This window comes from Candoia aspera, chromosome 1, assembly GCF_035149785.1.
Source record: "Candoia aspera isolate rCanAsp1 chromosome 1, rCanAsp1.hap2, whole genome shotgun sequence".
NCBI classification, from domain to species: domain Eukaryota; kingdom Metazoa; phylum Chordata; class Lepidosauria; order Squamata; family Boidae; genus Candoia; species Candoia aspera.
The window spans coordinates 169,685,508-169,706,723 of NC_086153.1; the positions used below are offsets into that span (position 1 = coordinate 169,685,508).

At 39.5% G+C, this 21,216-nt stretch overlaps 1 protein-coding gene across 5 annotated transcripts in view; it reads left to right on the plus strand.

The window, feature by feature from the left end:
• The window catches only part of FN1 (fibronectin 1), an 87,332-nt gene that overhangs the window by 24,201 nt on the left and 41,915 nt on the right, over positions 1 to 21,216 (plus strand). For all 5 annotated transcript variants that reach the window (XM_063317903.1, XM_063317905.1, XM_063317906.1 and 2 more), the window contains exons 13-20: positions 1,705 to 1,848; positions 11,523 to 11,644; positions 12,956 to 13,133; positions 14,370 to 14,546; positions 15,907 to 16,035; positions 16,152 to 16,241; positions 16,574 to 16,768; positions 17,433 to 17,705. In XM_063317903.1, coding sequence (XP_063173973.1) covers positions 1,705 to 1,848; positions 11,523 to 11,644; positions 12,956 to 13,133; positions 14,370 to 14,546; positions 15,907 to 16,035; positions 16,152 to 16,241; positions 16,574 to 16,768; positions 17,433 to 17,705 — 1,308 coding nt within the window. The remainder of the gene's footprint in view (positions 1 to 1,704; positions 1,849 to 11,522; positions 11,645 to 12,955; positions 13,134 to 14,369; positions 14,547 to 15,906; positions 16,036 to 16,151; positions 16,242 to 16,573; positions 16,769 to 17,432; positions 17,706 to 21,216) is intronic.

Consider the following 21,216-nt stretch of genomic DNA (forward strand, 5'->3'; position numbering starts at 1 on the left):
CACAATGAGAACTCCTTAATTTCACAACACATGGACAGACTCAACCATACTTTCAACTGGGAAACTGTGAGCATCTTAAACCAAGCCAAATCCAAAAACACCAGAGAATTCCTGGAAGCCTGGCACTCAGACAAAGCAGCCATCAACAGACACATAGAGGTAAACAACATTTACATACCATTCAAAAGAGACAATGTTGTTGTTTATTCGTTTAGTCGCTTCCAACTCTTCATGACTTCATGGACCCGCCCACGCCAGATAGAAAAGCCAAAAGACCAGTACACTCCCTTGCCAGCAATCAACACCCAGATATGCAAAAATCAATGCTAGGATTAACACCAGATGAACCATCAAACAGCACAATACACCCTAATCAAGGAACTATTAACTCAGGCAATCAACCAAGCAGCAAACAACAGCCCAATCAAGGAACTCCCAAGGAGAGAACACCACCACCAACACAAGCAGGACAAACCACGGTATATAAACAGAGAGCAAGTCCCATTCCCTTTTTGCACTGAAGATGTTGCCTAGTCTGGCAATGAAATGCCTGCAAGAAAACAACAAGGCTCAGAGAGCACCAAGGACTCCACAATTTAAAATTTCTGAGTTATTTGCTGAGGGTCCTTCCATCTGCTGTTGATCAGATTATCTGGTTCACGTACAATGTACTAATTTGTGGTTTGTTTAACCATGGTTTATGGAATGAGCCACGATAGTTTGCTTTACCCATTGCACTAAAATGGAAACTATGATTTACAATAGCAACAGTTGTCTAGGGAAACCAGGTCTGGGCTGCAGAAATCAGGATGGCTCTGGCTAGCAGCAGAGAGATCCTGATGAGACAAACTCTGTCTTCTGCAATTTTGCAGCCCAGATCTGGTAGCCCTACTGTTGTGCTTGCACAACATAGTATAATGTCAGGGAGATGTTTTTCAACATATTTCCCCTTTTGGCTTTTAATCTTCATCAGTGGCAGCAATGCTGAGATATTTATGAGGAATCAGTCAGCTAAATTATAGGGAAGTTTATATATACAAAAGTATATAGAGCAGGAAGTTGAGTTTAAATAAGGACTTTATTATTCTGTTTTTCTCTTCTGAAGAGGATTTCTTCATTTAGTGCACAAGACTGCTGTACCACTTCCAGGGTATTAAGATTTTGTTTTAGCATTGCAAATAATGGAAGCATTATAAGCCACTACATTCTTAAGTTGCGCTTTTGTTGTATTTCAAATGTTACAGTATTTTGTCTAAACTAGAATAATTTGTATCATAAGGTTTTATGAGCTATTTTACCTGAGTTGTGTTTTGCAGTGCCCTTGGTAAAGGTTTATATTCAAAATACATACTGGCTCCTATAATACAATATTTCCCTAGGAATTGGGATATATTCCTTTTCTTTTCTCCTCCTTTTTTCCCTTGTACAGAACATACTAAACCAGGAGCAAATAAATCACATTAAGGTTTAGTCTGATATGTTAATCTGGAGGGGGGTTTTTTTGATGAGGAAAGATTGATTGCCTCAGTGTGTTCTATTCAAGTCAGAGGATAGGATAACTCACAGAATCTTTTCTTAAAATCAGTTCAAAAGTAACTTGGGATCAAATTCTTTCAGTGTCTGTCAAAAGACCTACTTAGTCTCTAAGCCAGCAGTAACCCACCCTTGTAGGCCTGAAATAACTGCTTGGTGTTCTGTTTTTAGACCAGTGTCAAGATTCAGAAAGCCAGACCTTTTACCAGATTGGGGAGTCATGGGAGAAGCATGCTCATGGAGTGAGATATCAGTGCTACTGTTATGGCCGGGGCATCGGAGAATGGCACTGCCAGCCTTTGAATACGTACACAGGTAAGAATCCAAATCTATGAATGAGAGATGTCACATGACTTGTGTTCACATGACTCATGGAATGTTTTCTGAGTAGATTATGATACACCTTTTTAAATCACCATTTTAAGTAGGGATAGAGAAAAATTCAGAGGTCATTGAGTCAAACATAAAGATCCCATGATAGCATCAGTGGCTAGGTTTGTAGTTGTGCTAATCAGACACATGTAACCACACCTTTTGAAATAAGCAACATTACACAAAGTGCAGAAAATAAATAAGAAATGGTCAGAGAAATTAATGCTTCCGCTGGGTCCATATAACCATCCATCCATTGCCCTTTGTTCTTTAAAATTCTCATGCTTTTGTTTTTGAGAAACTTTTTTTCTCAGTTCCCTTCTCTTTTGACATATTCACTTTCCTTCAAATATTTGTTTTGCAGTTTGAGCCTCTTTCATTCTCTCTATGTGGCCCAACCAGTTCAATGGAACTTGTTTGTTTTGGTCATTCACTTTTGTATTTAGTCCACATTCATTCAGCATTCTTGAATTCATTCCTTCTTGACCATATTTACATAGATTTATACACACTTCTTAAGTAACTGATTCCTATTGCACTGAACTTTTATGTCTGTGCTGACACACACAACGCTTACTTCCATTTAACAAAGTGAACAGATGCACACTCATATGCAACCATTTCCACTTCTTTCGACAAATACACTACCACATACTACCTGCAGCTTTTAGCAGCATTTGCAAATTTCTCCATCCATTTTTCCATGTTTAGTAACTTGCAGTTGTTTCTTATCAGACACAACCACCTTGACCTTTGATACATTAATTTTCAGACCATCCTCTTTATTGCATCTGTCTAAAATTTGCTGCAAATCATTCAGGTTCTCAGCCAACAAGAGCATAGCATCAACTGCATTACTTGTATGTTTATCCATAAATATATTAAACAAACAAGGGGACATCACACCTCCTTGTCTTACTTCCTGATCAATTTTGAATCCGTGTTGGACTATTGATGCTTGCTTTGCTTCCCTCATATATTGCTTTTATTACATTTAGCAATCAACCTTCAACTTCATATTCACCCAGAATGTTCTGTAATTCAAATCTATCATGCTTTCTCTGAATCAACAAATACATTTTCTTTTGCACAGTCATACATTTCTCAGTGATATTCTGAGAAGCAAAAATCAGATCTGCACTTCCCTAGCGTTGCTTGTTATCACATCTCATGTCCTTTCAATCAGAATCCTGCCAGATACCTTCCCAGGCACGTTTAACAAGCCAATCCCCTGTAGCTTTTGCATTCAATTTTGCTCCCTTTCTGTTGTTAGCAGAGGAGAACAGTAATGGCATTCTTCTAATACTCAGGCACAGATACAGTCATCACACACATTTAAATAAGGTGCACCACCAGTCAATGAATAAACTGCACTCCTATTTTAACATGGTCTCCAGTTCCACCATTAGCGCCTGCAGCCTCATCATTTTCAAAGATTCCCTCATCATTTATTACTCTTTTCAACAGTTTTATCGTCGACACTAACATAGAATTCACTTCAGTTTTGCTCCTTGACATATCTTTATACTTCCCCCACAAATATCTAAAATATGTCTTCTAAGCATTCCCTCACTTAGTCTCATTCCAAATCATATCACTTTTATTTTTAATTCAGTTCACTCTGTTGGGGGCTCCTTGCTGAGCTCTTTTTACTCACTCCTAAAATGTTTTTATTTCCATTAAAATTACTGCATTTCCTCTGACTCTTTTAAGCTTAACTATTCCTTGCTCTGACTAGTCTTTTCAACCCTCTTTTTTCTGTCTATAGTCACCATATGAATCTTCCTCTTATCCTCAGTTTTTGCATCAATTATTCTCTCAAATGCATTTTTCTCATCCACAGCCTCTTTCGCTTACTAGTTTCATGTGTTCTTTTTCATACTTCCCATGACTGTAATTGTACCTACTACTTCAATACTCTGTAATGTAATTCTTTCACTGTGTTCCAAGAAGCTTTCATATTGTCTTTTCTGCATCCAACTTTCCATTCATTGGTTGCGAGTTATCTGTCTTCTCACACTTTTTCATACAGGGCTTGTTCTTTCTCTTCCTGGAGGCACTCTGCTTTTACTCGAGTTTCTTTCATTTCTTTTCTTCCATATTCCCTTTTTCTCAAAATTCACTCTTAACACTACCAAATACTGGCCTATCCTGCATTCAGAATTTCTTCTCACTCACCCTTGTTATTCTCAGTAATTCTCTCAGTCTTTCATCATAAACAATCAACCAATCATTCCTTTTCTTTGTGTGCATGTCAATAGACTTACGCTTAAACCACGCATCTGAAAAAAGCACTCTTTTCTAAGCAGTTGCTCAACAGTCACCATTCTCATTCATTCTTGGGTGGCCAAATGGCCCAATCAGTTTTTCTGTACTCTCTCATCTCATTCCCACCTATCCATTCTTGTCACCTGACAGACTAGGGTTTTTTTTATCTTCAATTGCATTCATTCAGAACATCTCCCTAATTCTTCCAGTATCACCGTTGACTGGAACTTAATATGCAACTAAACCACAACCTATAGTGAGTTTATTGTTGTAACCACAGGTCAAAACATATAGCATGGCATAAAATACAATAAAATAACAGTAAAATAGTAAGATTGTAAAATAAAGTAATAAAAAGAGTATTAGATGTAAACGGTTACAGCAAAATAAAACCAAAGCTACAACTAACAACTTAAGTATTTCTTTCTACGTTTAAATGACAGCAGAGCAAAGGTAGCAGCTTGGTTGCTGATAGTTCAGTTTTTCAAGGTCGGAGCCCTTGAAAAGGGTTCACCGACCATCAATAATTTGGCTCTGATCTCATTGTAAATGGGGCAGTGAAGGACATAATGGATAATGTCCTCCACTTGACTAACACCACAAGGACAGAGAGGTCATTCAACAGGGAGCTTACAAAATCTCCCTTCGAGATATGCAGAGGGCATGATCTGTAGTTTCCTACTTTCATCAGCATCCAGAACACCTAGATGGCACTAGTTATATTCTGGCGTAGATTTTAGACCTTTCATTCACTTCCCTGCATGTGTTCATCAATTCCATTACACAAGGTCAGGCTGTCTTCATTCTGTTCTATTACATCCTTCCATTTCTCTTAGTTTTACAGACACACAACTTACCAGCATACTTCTGTCTGTATCCCACCAATTAGGAAGTACGTATGGGCTGACAATGTATTCAAGCATGTGTGCTAGTCATACTCTCATGTACTTGGTTCATACAAAGCTAATAGTATACATATATGTATAGTATAATCTTGGTTTGTGACTTTGTGTTGGGTAAATCCAGGAAATTATAATTTATTTAATAAACCCTGGCTAAGCTATGGCTTAGTGCAAGGCGTGGTACTGATTATTGCCATCCTAGCTGAAGTTTTACTGGCATCAGTTTCCAATGCATACTCAAATCTTACCATGAACAGACCTTTCTTTCTTTTAGTTTTCCCCAGTCTGGGTACATAAACACTTTTTCATTAAGGAAAAATGAACTGGCAGTACTTTGGCTTGGAGAAGTAATATAGGGTAAAAGTTAGCTTCCTGATTTTCTCCTTCCATGCTGTTCTGAAAGGCTTCAAAGCAACATTTGGTGGCAGTGGGGAATTGGTATTGCTCTTTTTATTAGTTGAGTATTATGTTAATTATGTTTTGTCAGTGCCTAAAAGTATAATGTGAAACTTGCCAGTTTTGTTGTATACTGTTGAATGAATTTTACCTAAATCATAGTAAAATATTCTAAATTTCCTTAAAAATTGGAACTAACTTGTGATTCAACTGTCTTGTGGTTAGTATTTATTTATTTATTTTATATCCCCCTTTATTATTTTTATAAATAACTCAAGGTGGTGAACATATCTAATACTCCTTCCTCCTCCTCTTTTCCCCACAACAACCCTGTGAGGTGAGTTGGGCTGAGAGAGAGCAACTGGCCCAAGGTTCCCCAGCTGGCTTTCATGCCTAAGGCAGGACTAGAACTCTCAGTCTCCTGGTTTTTATCCTGATACCTTAACCACTAGTATTTAAAAACCTTTACATACAAATCTTGTAATCTGTGTAACAGCCTTGTAAAGAAGAGGTGGTATTATCTGATATGCTAATAGAAGTTGTGAAATTAAAGGAGGTTTTCTAATTTAAGATTAAAATCCAGAGTCAGTTAATGCTTAGGATAAAGCAGAATATCCCACAAGAGCCAAACATTCAAGTTCTGCAGAGCTCTTAATTTCAGTCCAGATTTTACAAAAATTTCTTTCTGTTGAAGAAATGTGCAAGTCCAAAAATTAGGCCAAATGTTTCAAAATCACTCTGCAATTCATAATCAGTGCCAAGATGGAGGTTGTGACTGGATGCATTTGTTAGTGGTAGATGTTACTTTATTATTTCCTATTACTTAGTTGATTTTTACAATATGCTACCTTTCTTCATCTAGTGTTAATCTGGAGGCAGCAGCATTTGTGGGAGGAGCAAAGGAGGTGGGGTCCGACTGACAAAAGCAGCATACTGGCACAAGCCCTGCCTCTTTTCTATATGCATTGTGACATCACATACGCACCCTCAAAATGGGCAGAGCATGCAATGCAAGGCTGCAATGCTGCTTTTGTCATTCTGATGAAATCAGGGAAGAGTGCAGATACTGCTGTCTGAATGCTAAGTATTCCTGGCATGATCAGATTTCTGAGCAAAATATTCTATTCTATTCTATTCCATTCCATTCCATTCTGTCCCGTCTGTCTGTCTGTCTGTCTGTCTGTCTATCAAATTTATATGGCCACCCATCTCACAAAAAGTGACTCTGGGCAGCATACAACTTGACATCTATTTCTAGGAACTCTATTGATATGGATGATGCCATTTGTTTATTCTGTTTCAATTTAATGCATAGTCTTTGATTAAGAATGCAAATAACTAACATTTGTGCTTGAAAACTACAATTACTGCTTTAAATAAACAGGAAAACTCTAATATAGTGTTCCTAAAGTAACAAGATCAGATTTAGGGTTGGGTGATCTTAATTTCTTACAAAACTATGGCTGATGTATGGATAGTTAAGGATTCAAATTCCATTGAACTTACCTGAAAAGCTAGGTGTAACTACAATATTTGCTTTTCTTTATATCAACAATGATGCAATAAAAGGCCTTTCATCAGATTTTACATCCATTGTGAACTTAATGCTTCTTTTTAAGTGTTTCATTTAGTTAGGGACATAGAATGTGGGCATCTGTCTGTAGGGCCAGAAAGTTATGAAAAGCAGTTAAGAACAGAGATTGCATCTTGATTATCCAGAGCTTCAGTGATGCACATGCTAAAAGCAAGCTGAAAGCAGGAGTCATCTGTCTGCCTCACACCAGGTTACACCGCCAAATAGATGGTTCACTTGCTTGAGTGATGGACTAAGTTAAATATCTCAAGAGAAAGCAAACTCACTTAGCTAATCAAAACAGAACAAAAATCCTGAGTCACTAGAAATGATTTCCAAATATAAACATGAATGTAGCAATTTGATTCAGATCATAATAAGTATCATGTAAAGTTCCTGATGCAATGAAGCTTCTGCCTCTAGGCAGACTATTTTCCATATTTCTTTATTCTATTACAACCTAATAGAATAAAGTATTCTAGTATAGTGTTTTATCCCTGAAGAGGGAATACTAGTATAAGCAAGAGATGCAGAGCTTTGCATGACAGTCCTGCCATAACGTTTCCCAGGCCCTGTAATAATTCACAACAAAGTTACAGTCAGTCTGACGCACCACCATTCAAGGATAGTTTGATCTTACGCATCCAGAAATGCCTTCCTGAAAAGTCATGTCTTCATGGCTTTTCGGAAACATAATAAGGACAAGGTGGTCTGGATATCCACAGATAGGCTGCTCCAAAGACTGTACCGGGTGGTTGCTGGTAAGGGATCTCACATTCTTCCCATGGATGAGAATGTGGACTCCTTGTGTAATAGAGAGACTTGGGCTGAGAGACTGGGTGGCTGGGACTGTATCAGAATACTGTTGCACCATCCACACTGCTGGTATCTCTTACTCTGGGTAAGGGAATTGAGAAAGCCATGACCCCCAAACTCCAAGCACATCTGGAAGAGGCTGATCATTTGGGTCCTTTTCAATCAGGCTTTCAGACAGAATATGGGACTATCCAGGTCTTAATTATCTCCCAGCTTGTATGTTGCAATGTCTTCTTTGTGGGAAGACTCTTGAGGAGCATTTAGGGCTCTTGACTCTTGAAGGTGGTGGTGTTCCCAAGTTACAGAATGTTCTCCTTTAGCCATTGCACTCAGTGCCCTCTTTTCTTGCTTTTAGAAGAAAAGACAGCATTCTCTTTAGATGGATTTTTCTGTTTGAACAAGTTCCTAGTTTATTTTCAATTGTTTTTAATCAAATTTTAAATTATTTTTGATTCATTTTTACTTATAATAATCTAGCTTCTTTTCACATTTGCTTGAAGACAAGTGAAAGTCCTCATGTGATTTGGAATAATATTTATGAAGGTATGCAAATATAAAAAAGAATTCTTCTCACCCTCAAAGAGCAAAGACACTCCTCCACCTCCACAAGCGGGGGGTTTAGGGAGTTTTCAAGGATCCCATTCCTCTTAGTTGTGCTGGTGTATCCCATTTAACATCAGTGCCTGAATAAGGCCTGGCATAACAGCCCAAGGGGATGAACTTGTGGCAAGAAGATAAAATGAATGAGAAGGGGGTTTTTTGGTCTGGTTTCTAGGCAGGTATAAATTAGGACTCGCCAAAGCATTGTGCAGTGCACTGGTGGTCAGGAAAGGGCCAGGTCCCATTTGTCTGATCCCCCCTCCCATGGAAGAGTGAGAAAATAGAACATTCTGTAGGCAGGATGTTGTTATCACCAGATAATGTGGCACTGATATGGCTCAGGACTTACACATCTATGGGATAATGTACTCGCTGTGGCTTTTTCCCATCCAGTAAAAAAGTAAGATCCAGCAGCGTAGTCTCATTCCAGGTTCCTTCCTGTAGGGACTGTCATCTGTGGGGCCCAAGGAACCAGGCTTTCTCTCCTGCAGCCCTGCTTCTTTAGAACAGTTTACCACTAAGATCAGACTAGCTCCGCTGCTGTGTTGTAAGACAGCCATTGAGGCCTGGCTTTTTAACAAAGCCCTAGGAGGGGATTGTGGATAAGGTACATTCCCAGCACTGAATTGGGCTTGGATCATTTTGCTACTATTGTGTACCATAGTTTGACATTTTTGTGCCATTTTTGTATTTTAAGCATTTGATGATAAGGGAATGTAAGTATCCTGCTGGATTGGAGTGGTATGTAAGTTCCTGTAAACCGCCTAGGACCACAAGTTTAAAATGGCAGACTATTGGGGATCAGGACTTAAGCAGTGTGCTTCTGAACCTGCGCTGACATGGAATATCGCTTGTGCACATCCACGTATAACCTTTGATTGAGATGAATAGCGCATTCTGGTGACTGTTGAAGAGAAGCAGTATAAATTAAACTCTTAGATTCCTTTCATTGGCTTTTGAAGTGATCTTCTTGCACCCCAGGAAGTCTTACTACTTGCTGTTAAAACAAACTTCTAATGAAGTTATGTGAAATATGTGTACTCTCAGAGGGGCGGTCAATGCCTCTCCTTACATACACCTTGTTTGGTGGAAAAGGAGTACACCTAATAAATTACAGAGTTGCTTTGGGAGTTGGGATACCTTTGAAATGGGGGTTGTTTTTGTGGAAGCTTTTTAAACATTCCACAGGTATGTGTGTGATACACTTATCCAAACAAATACATAAAATGGGGGACTTTTTAAAAAGGAAAAGTTTAATTGCTAAAATAACAGAGGTTTTTGCAGAGTAGACGGTTGTTTGCTGATGTGCTGTGGGAATTTCTGTCTTGTTCACAAAATTCTGTAGGCTCATTCAGTAGCAAAATGAATCAGCATTTAACTGGAAAATTTATGCAAGTGGTTAAAAAAAGTAAATAAACTAAATAAACTAAAAACAGGAGCTGTGAATTTAGTGACCTTGGCTAATTTTGAGTGATGTCAGCCAGTCAGTAAAGCTCCTGCTGAACCATAGAGTAGCCAGACACATTTTAATCAAGCATATAATTAGATTATGGTGCATTGTGTTGTGCAAACCCAGGAAATTAAGCTAATGGAGCAAGCTACAATGGTTAATTTAGAATTCATCTTAGAGTTTCATAGAGGTCTGGGCCATGTCCAGCCTTTGAGGCCCTACTCTTGTTGAAAATAAAAAAGAGAACATACAAAAACAAAATATGAGCCCCTGGAAAGAGAGAAAATGCAATTGTTTTTAAAAAATAAATTTAAGAAAGCAAATGACTAAATTTGAATTCTTTCAGCTTGGGAGGAAGGCTAAATGGCCATCCTGTATGTCACTCTGCCCCATTGCCTTGGGGGAGGGTGTAATGAGGGTCCCTGATTGCCTATTAAGGGTCTTGTATTGGATTCTAATTGGAATTATTTATTTTGTTTTCTCTGTCTTTTAGCTTATTGTAAGCCACTCTGGCCATACAAATGCTATAAACAAACCAACATACCAGAGATAACCATGTGGTGTGAACACAGTGGCTTATATTCTACCGCAGTGGCAACTGGGATTGGGTTTTTATGTTTAAAAAAAATGGAAGAGAGGGATTTGATTGGGCCTCTTCTCCCCAAGCTTCTACTTTTCACTTCCTTCCTTTCCCACTTATGGGGGAGCATTTTTCCCATATTCAGCTTAAGGCTGAATATGGTGGGCGGGTTGATTTTGATGAGAACCACAATGAACTATCACTGTACTGTGAAAAACCTCAGATATAACTGCTGGTTCCCCACTTACATAACATAAAAGACAGATTGGCTCTGTATTTCAATCTAATTTTGTTCATGTGGTTGTGAGAAACATAAAATGGAAACTCAGGGATCCTTCAAGGCTAAATGAACAATAATGTAATAAAATAAATATGGAAAAACATACAAGTATGGCTACAAGATCTGCGTGACCACTAGATGGCAGCAAAGAGAAAGAGAAAAGTGCTGTCATCCCATGATCTCTTGGGTTTTTCAGTCCAAATCTAGTAGTCCCAACGCTAAGTAAAGCTCTGTTCTGATGATTAATTTATAAAAAATAATACAGTACCTTTGAAAAGCATTTAGTTGTATCCTTATGTGGCAGCAGCTCTTGACTGGGCACCAGCCTCTTAATATTCATACTCAAGCACAGCTTCCCTCCTGGCCATAGAGCATTACTGTAGTTGCAAACAAATGTTAGTACAGGATTTAAATAAACACCTATTTTCCCTTCATCCCACTTTCCTGTAAATTGTCTAGGGGACCAGTTCCTAAAGAAAGAGAGGAAAGAATAATATTAAAAAGCCCTGCACGTGGAGTCATAATTTTTGATGCATAGTCCCATTGACAGAAAAACAGATATACCTTTTACTTGCACCCCTCCCTTAATCGGTTTGGCTATAGATCTCATTGCAAAGGTAACCAGAAGTGAAATGTTTTCTGAAAAATTGTTCATTAAAATCAGGGATACCCTATCTGGCCATCCCAAATTGGAAGGACTATTAAATGGCAGCAAAGAGACTCTAAACTAATAAGGATACTTCTAATTTTAGGTTCCCCTGGTCCTGTCCAGGTGATTATCACAGATGTTCCAATTCAACCTGATTCTCATCCTGTCCAGTGGATTGCATCCGAGTCCTCTCACATTTCCAGTTACATTCTTCGCTGGAAACCGGTAAGCCCTTTTGTCACCTACTGATCATCTTTTGCTTAGTTCAGACATTCAGAATTCTTTACAAATTTATAATTGCAATTCAACAAGATCATTAAAAAGCCTTTTAATTCTAAGTTTATATTTGTGTTAATGCTTGGTTGTGTTTTCTAACTTGCCTAAGGTCATATTCTGTGTGCTGCAAGAGACTGGGCAGCGTGTAAGATCAGTTGTGTCAGTGTTGATGGGTGGATTCCTTAAAGGAACCACCTGTTTTTCCGGACTTGTGTGGCTTTTTGTTTAGAAGATTGGTCCTTGAAGTCGGTAACAGAGTTTTTAATGTACAGCTTTATTTATTTTAATGAAAGCCACTTGGCTGGAACAGGAATAAATGCTGTGTTTACTTACGCCAGGAACGGGTGTTATGTTTATTTTCCCCTCTCTTCTTCTGGGTTTTTGATGTTAAGTTGCCCTGTGCAAGAGTGTATAGTTGATACTGTCTTAGCCTTAGGTGGTGAATTGTTCATTAGTGGAAACTGAGGTTGGATAACCATCTGTTGGGGATCTTCTAGTAGAACACGTATGTACGGGGTAGGAGGTTGGACTAGATGGCCTCTAAGGTCCATAAGGTCAATTTATTCTATTTATCATTATTATCATACATTCTATGATTCTAATCCAGGTGCTGTCTACAATATTACTATTCAGATGTTTGAGCAGGATGTGCATATTTTAATTGAAGAATCATCTCACCAGATTTCATTTTCAACTATTGTCACATTTACCATCCTTTACAAAGAGTACAAATTCATTTTATTGATTTCCTATAGTTTGAGTGTTAGTGTATAGACAATAAAGGTGATGATGATTCTTCATTGACTTTTCATTGGGTGGTTTAATAAGCTCTATTTCAGTCACATTCCTACATTGTTTTAGGTAGAAGAATGTTTGTCTGAAGTAAGACTTTAGGGTTGTTTCAGCTCTCACTGGATTCAATTTAAAGCCTTCCTGAACAAGCCTGTCATCTCTGACCAAACCCTTTTTTGCCAATCTTTGTGAGATGCCACCAACTTGTCCATCTTCCAAACAACTCAAATCGCAGTCCCAGAAATCCATTTCTCTCCTTCTTCCATTGAAATGCACATAGAGTTTTAAGACAGATATTAGTATTTGTTCTGTATTTTTGCAGATAACTTTTTGTTCCTTTCCAAACATCGTTGCTAAAATAATCTGGTAGAAATTAAAGCCAGTAGCAATAACCCCAATAGAAAGAAATATTACAGAATTCTGCTACTGAGTATTCTCATGCTGATATATTATGTTTGATTCCTTTAGAAAAATTCTGGAGTGCAGTGGAAAGAAGCTACAATTCCAGGCTATTTAAATTCCTACACAATCTCAGGCCTAAAACCTGGTGTCCTTTATGAGGGACAGCTTATAAGTGTGCAGCATTATGGTCAGAGAGAAATCACCCGTTTTGAATTTACCACCTCTAGTACAACAGCTATTTCATGTAAGTGTGCTGATTTGCCTGTTTATTACCCTGGACAATTACCCTGGACAGTTTACTTGCATTATTTTTATATTTTATTCTTTCAATATATATTTATATGTTGTTGATGTAAACCACTGGAGTTGACATAGCTTAGGGCAGTATACAAGTGAAACTTATTACATAAATAAACAAATAAATAAGTAATATTTTGGAAGTGAACTTTGACCTGCAGGGCAAAGCAATGTACCTTTGTCACATCTTTTAGCTTTGTTTAGTTTGTATTTCTTCTGGCTCTAAAAACAGAGGGAGGACATAATTTACTGATTTGGTAATTATGGTGCTGGCTTGTACCGCTCTCTGTGTTGCTGTTTTCCAAAAAAGGTTACTCCTGCCTTCCCTATAAAGTGAAACCAGAATATAAATTCTCTCTACTGCTGCTGCTCTAAATGAGGTGATAATAACTGTAGGAGTTCTGCCTTAAGCCTCCATTGCCTTTAATTATTTTCCATTATCCCCCTCTCCCTAAAGAACAGGATTCAGCTAAGAATTTCTTATATTAATGGGATGACATAGAGCAGTATATGCCATCAGTGTTAACCCTGAATTAATACCAATATTTTTTTTAGATTTTTTATCTCGCCTTTATTATTTTTATAAATAACTCAAGGTGGCGAACATACCTAATACTTCCTCCTCCTCCTATTTTCCCCACAACAACAACCCTGTGAGGTGTGCTGGGCTGAGAGAGAGCGACTGGCCCAAGGTCACCCAGCCGGCTTTCAGGCTTAAGGCGGGGCTAGAACTCTCAGGCTCCTGGTTTCTAGCCAGCTGTCTTAACCAAGTACTAACTATAGCAGTGATAGTAATGAGGATAAATCTGTATTCATTTTTAGCTTATTAAAACATTGAGGTTTTTCACAATATATTATCAGCTGAGTATCTGTCCCTATATTGCAGATTTTAATTACTTGTATGTGGTTGAAAGTCAGACTTGCCTGTCAAACATGGTTACTCTACTATTTTCTGTCCATCCAATCATGGATGGAAATGCTTCTCTGTTTCTGAACATGCTGGGGGGGGTTTTGCTACCAGTTTAATTGTAGCGTTTATTTTATCAGTTAAAAAGATATAGAAATGGTACTAAAACTTATTGTTTTATAAATAGAAATGGAAGCGAGGAGCCGAGTCTTATGACCTTGTGACTTTCCTCCATGAAAAATACTGCTATTTTATACTTTGATCTTTGCTTTGCAGCTAGTCGTGTGATGGGAGAAACAACAGCCCCCCCTTCTGTCGTCTCTATTTCTGAATCTGTCACAGAAATCACAGCCAATAGCTTTGTGGTCTCTTGGGTTTCTGCCTCAGACACTGTGTCAGGATTTCGGGTGGAATATGAACTGAGTGAAGATGGTGATGAACCTAAGTATCTTGGTAAGGAAGATACCTGATCTAATGAGTCATAGAGTTAGATGGCATAAACAGAGTTAATCTCTCACATCCTAAAAGTCTTATCTTGTATAACTAACTTGCATAGTTTCTGCTATTCAAAACCCAAACCTCATAAGCCTGAATTTGAAGGTTCATAGAACTTCCTGAATGTATATTTAGATACATTTATGGCCTGCAGCCAAGCCAATCTCTGTTGAAAATTTCACTCCAAACTTCTGGCTAATAGGGCTATGTAATTCCTTCAAAAGTGGTGCTTCAGAACATGCAGATGCACATATGTAACATTTCTTTCTGAATCATTAAAATTGTTCTGGGGCTCATGTGACTGCTTCGAAAGATGCTCCATGGGTGTGACAGAAGCAGCCACCTAAGCCTGTCAAAATGGGCAAAGTAAGATCCACCAAAACAGTTTCAATATTATATCCCAGAGGAAACAGTAACTGAAGTGAATCCACACAATCAGTTTCATCCAAATAGATCTGGAGCTGCAAGGCCACTATGTTCTTAATCACTTACATAAGAATGGAAGAGTACAGACTGCCCTATAATTAGAGAGATCTGGGCCAAGGAAGAGCTTATTTAAATAGAATCATTTTAATTCTTGCATCCTTTAAGAAGGTGGAAATGCGTTGCACGCTAAAAGATGCATTCATTGATCACCTCTCTTTACCGTGGGGGTAGCCCCCACCCAGCCAGTTTAATCAGCCAGGAGGAGCATGGGTGGAACATACAAGATGAGTAGCCCTCATCTTCCTCTACTTCCTGATATCTACAAGCTGCAAATAATCCATGCAGTACGTTCAGAATGAGCAGTTGCCAAAGTTACCTCCCTATGAGCAGCCCCAACACTGGAGTCCATGTCCATGGCACATCTTACAACAACAGGCCATAGTTGGTAAAGCCTACAAATGAAAACTCTTCTTCCCTGTCTATCTCCTAATGCCCATACATAAAGAGCAACTCCTTGGCTTCCCCAAGGGAGAACCACCCTCGGAATTGCCCCTTGAAGGGCCACACTCCTTTACATGCAGGCAGTAGGGGGGCTTCACTGGGCAATCCTGGCCCTACAAAGAAAGCAGGCAGGGCAGTTGTTACCTCCAGACCTTCTCTCACAATGGTTACCCCAAATAAGACATACTAAAGAAATACAGTACATATGAATGTGTAGAAATATTTGACATATACTATTATCATTCAGATCTGAAATTTTGTGAGGTAAACAAGAAAAATTCTAACGCCATTCAATTTGCTGTTACTATACGTTTATGAATTGAGTGAAGTTTGTATTCATTTTAATTAAAAAATGTATCCTATGCCCTCCTATTTTCTTTTCTTCTTAAAGATCTTCCAAACACAGTCAATTCAGTTAGCATTCCCAACTTACTTCCGGGTCGCAACTACATTATCAAAGTCTATCAAATTTCACAGGAAGGGGAGCAGAATCTAATTCTTTCAACAACACAGACAACAGGTATGTTTGTTCACATGTTATCAGGTAGAGACAGATGGACATGAACATTTTCTCTCTGAAAGCTAAAGATTTTCTTTTGTTCAATCAACTTCCTTAATTGTCATCTCTCTACACAGCACCTGATGCTCCTCCTGCTCATGTTGTAGAAAATGTTGATGATACTTCAATTCTTGTCAGGTGGAGCAGACCAGAAGCTCCAATCACAGGTCTGTATTGTCAGCCTATATCTGTTTTGGAATCTGGGGGCTGGGGCGGATTCCTTCCATTTGTAAGGGAGGCAAGATCATTACAGCATAGCTGACGACCAAATAAAATTATACATCTGAAGCAAGACTGGCCTTGCTGCCTGTCTGATTGAAGCTGGAGACCATCTAGAATTCGATTTATGAAGGGACCTTTTTCTTCATTCTAAATTATGACTCTTTTCTCCAAACCTGTGGATTACAAATAAAGATGTGTGAACAAAGATGGGTAGTTCAGTATATGGAGGAGCGCCATTCTGGTTTGACTGGGCTGACTGCATCTTTTGCTACACAAGGTTACCGAATTATTTATACTCCATCGGTGGAAGGCAGCAGTACAGAACTCAATCTCCCTGAATCTGCTACATCTGTGACACTCAGTGACTTGATGCCTGGTGTTCAGTACAATATTAGTATTTATGCTGTGGAAGAGAACCAGGAAAGCACACCTATCTTCATTCAGCAGAAAACCACAGGAGTGCCACGGGCAGGTATTAATCTAATGTATTTCTGTAATTCTATTATTTTTTTAAATTTTGTGATTTCCTTTTTCCTTCCTATATTCCAGAATTGTTCTCTTGAAAGCAGTATTTATTTATTGCACGTAAGCTCTCCTTTTTTGACGACACACTTAAAAAGGCCATGTACAGTACTGGAACTAAAATTGAATTTAATTTTAAAAATCATTTCTAATTTTTGAGACAGCAGATGTTTGCTTTTCTCATTTTGAACAATTCAGAAAATTAGATATATTTGCCTTCTAGTTATTATCAGGTAGCCTTTTTTTTTTTTTTGTAGAATAGAGCTGTGTGAAGGAGCACTGCAACTGCACTTAAGTTTTCCACCATTTATTTATTTCATTTTTATGCCACTGTCTGCTTCAGTAACCAAGACATCTTGGTCAGGTCTGGCGAGATGATAGACAACCTATGCACTGGTTTTATCTTCAGTAAGAACACTTTTCGTGGACTGTCTCCATGAGATTTCAAGGAACATAGCAAAAAGCAGCAATGACAGTTTTTGCTGAGAGATTAATTTTGAAGTGGGACAGAAGGAAGAGGGTAGCTGTGATGATTATGTTGCCAGAGTTTTTGTTTTCCAGCATTCAGTCTTACCACTCATTAAAGGTTTTACCTTGTACATCTATTTGGCTAGATGAGATTCATCCTCCCCAGCATCTTCAATTTCTGGAAGTTGCCAGTGACAAAATCACCATCATGTGGAGCCCCCCTGACAGTGCAGTGACTGGCTATCGTGTAGAGGTTATTCCAGTTAACCGCCCTGGAGAACATGGTCAGAAGCTGCCTGTCAGCAGATACACATTTGCTGAGGTCACAGAACTCTTGCCTGGAACAACTTACCTCTTCAAGATCTATGCTGTAGGACAAAACACAGAAAGTGAGCCATTAACTGGAGAACAAACAACAAGTAAGTCTGTTTCCTCTAGTTCAGTGTATCGTTTTTCTCCAAATTCATCCTGTCAGAAACTCCTTCATTTCACAAAGCCTGTAATAAAGAGTTTAGTAGGATGAATCCATTGGCTTTGCTGGATGAGCAGTGGGAGCCATGGCCCTGCAGCCCAAGCCTCTTGCTCAGCAAAGTTTCCCTAAAGGGGCCAGCAAGAGGAGGTGGGAGGAACATCCAAGCCTTTCCAACATCTAAGCAGCTATATCAGGGCACTTTTTCTTTACACACTGCACAAGTCTTGAAGGTGGGCTGGAAGCTCCAGGAGAATGTGATGTGCATCAGAGTGCTAACAGATACAGGAAAATAACATAATCTACAACTGCTATGTAAGCCATCTACTCTCTTCCTTGTCTCCATTTGTCTTGGGGGGAAAAGGAGGAAGTGTCAATGCAGAGCAGAGTCTGTCTTTGTATGCCTGGTTCTTTGTTGTCCATGTTAGCAGCAAGAAAGGAGAAAAGCGTATGTATACGTATAGGTATGTGTGTGTGTTTGTCCATCCATCCTTTCTTATGCTTTTGCTTTTCTTCCTCAAAATAAGAAATCTCCTTTTACCATTCTTCCCCCTCTCCCCTTCCCACCCCCAACATACCTCTTCTTCCTCCTTGTTTCTGGTCTTTTGAATGTTCTTATCTCTTGTAAGCAGTTAGTAGCAGATTAGTGGGTACCTGTGAGAGAGAGAGAGAGGGAGAGAGAAAAGAAAGGTGACAGTTCAGTCTACTTACAAGTAAGTCTAACGGGAAACTGTCTAGGACTGCAGCCTTAAATCAAGTCTTGTCCAAATCTTGTTGCAACCAAAACTGGATCATTTAATACTTTCAAAACTTCACTTCCTATACCACCTGCTTCTTCCTCAATATTGCATTCAAACAAATAAAAGAAAAAGGAATCTTCAGGTGAGAAGGAGAGGCTAAATGAAAGAAAATTATCTGGGATTTTGTTTTCTCCTGGATGCAGTCAAAGAGATACATTAAAATAGTATTGGGGAGTTCACAGGCAGCACTGAAACAAGGATCTAAAACCCCCTTGACTCTGGCAGCACTATTGGAATCAGTAAGAGGACCTGTATATTTGGAGTACTTTCACTTGAGACTGTAAAGTTCCTCATTCACAGGATTTCATAGCGTCCTTTCTTTCATTTCATCCCACCACTTCTCCTACCTCTTTACGTTCCACCACAAGCCACAACAGAGAAAAAGAGGAAGCAATGGCCTAGCATATTTTGATTGACAGGAGCCCTTCATTGGAAGGCATTCCATTTGTAAGGTGCTGGCTGCCTTTCCTGTTTGAGAGCTTTTCCCAGTGAATAGGAAATTGCTGTTCTAGATTGTGATGTTTTAAAACCTATGGGGCCATTCTAAGGCTCTAGCCATCCCCAAGAAAGACTATTCCTCTCCCTGCCCCAGGTGCACTGACAAAACCAGGTCTTCAGTGTTTTACAAAAGTCCAGGAGAGAGGGGGCTTGCCTCACCTCCGGAGGAAGAATGTTCCAGAGGGCAGCGGCTACTGCAGAGAAGGCCCGCTTCCTGGACCCCACCAGGTGGAATTCTCTTACAGACAGGGTCCATAACATGCCCTCTTCATGACCAGGTGGGATGGGTCAATGTAATGGGGATGCGACTGTCCCTAAGGTAGCCTGGACCCATGCCATGTAGGACTTTAAAGGTGATGACCAACACCTTGAATTGGACCCAGAAGCAGACTGGAACCCAATGCAGCTCATGCAGCAAAGGTGTTACATGTGCCGATCTTGGGGCACCTAGAATTGCCTGTGCGGCCGCATTCCAGACCAGTTGTAGCTTCTGGATACTCTTCAAGGGTAGCCCCATGTAGAGCACATTACAATAGTCTATATGGGAGATGACCAGGGCATGAGTGACCATTCGAAGGGCCTCTTGATCCAGGAAAGGGCGTAACTGGCTCACAACATGAAGTTGAGCAAAGGCCTTCCTGGCCACGACTGCCACTTGCTCTTTGAGGAGGTCTAGGAGGACCCCCAGATTCCACACCAGGTCTGTCTGGGCAGTGCAACCTCATCCAGAACTAAAGGTGGTAAATTCCCGGATACCGAGGAGTCATTAATCCACAGTTACTCCATTTTACCAGGGTTCAGCTGAAGCCTGTTGTTCCCCATCCAGACCCCCACAGTCCCCAGGCACCTAGAGAGGGTGGTGACAGCATCACTTAGTTCACCCGGGATGGAGATGTATAATTGAATATCATCAGCATATTGATGATACCTCATCCCGTGGTAATGGATGATCTCACCCAGCGGTTTCATGTAGATGTTAAAAAGGAGAGGAGAGAGTACCAACCCCTGCAGCACCCCACAAAAGAGGGGCTGCGGGCCAGATCTCTCACTCCCTATCAACACTGATTAAGACTGGCCCCGAGGAAGGAGGTGAACCAGCGCATAACTACGCCACCCACCCACAACTCCCTGAGTCGCCCCAAAAGGATACCATGGTCGATGGTATCGAAAGTTGCTGAGAGGTCAAGAAGAGCCAGGATGGATGCACTGCCCCCATCTCGCTCCCTCCAGAGATCATCCATAAGTGCGACCAATGCTGTTTCTGTCCCATACCTGGGTCTGAAACCTGACTGGAAGGGGTCTAGATTTCCTCCAGAACCCTCTGGAGCTGCAACGTCACCACTTTCTCAACCACCTTCCCCAAAAAAGGGAGGTGGGAGACTGGATGAAAATTGTCCCATACAGTATTACTGTAAGAAACATGCCCAGAAGTTTTTTTTTAAAAAAGCTTAGGGATAAGTATGTTATGCTTAAATAGTTTGAACTATCAGTTTAATAGAATAGGGATCTTAGGCTAATTTAAGTTTAACTCACGGCTTATGTCATTTTGAACAACAGCCCCACAATTTAATTCTCACTGAAGCAGTAGACATCTGTGTGGCCATTAACAAATCAAATTATAGAAAGGGGGAAGGGTCATTTACAAAGGCTGAATTAATTGTTTTTCCTTAGTATTTCCTTAAAATTTAACATCATAGAACACCAAACAATATTTGTCTCTGTCTCTACCTCTACATCTCTGTCTTAATCAGATGTATAAGTTTCATCAGTGCCCAGAATAGAATTTGTAAAGATAGTGTTAGAGTCGGCATTACATTCCGCATATTGAATGTAATGTGTCTTTTCATCTAAAAGCTCATATTCTCTGTTGAATTCCAGTCAAAAGTCTTTTAGTGATTATATTTCCCTTAATTGTGCAGTGGGGCATCTGAGTAGAGAATGCCAGCTTCTCTTTTCATTCATTGACAGTGTACTTTTTTGACAAGTGAAACTGAAGGTATAAAACATGACGACAAAACTTATCTTGGGATCAGGTTATAGGATACCTTAAGTTATTTGAAAAACACTGGTGTTTTGTAGAACAAAGTTTAAGAAATACTACTCTGTAGGCTGGCATTCAGTCTGATAGGCCTGAAGGCCAAGGGCTGCATTTGGCTTTTGTGT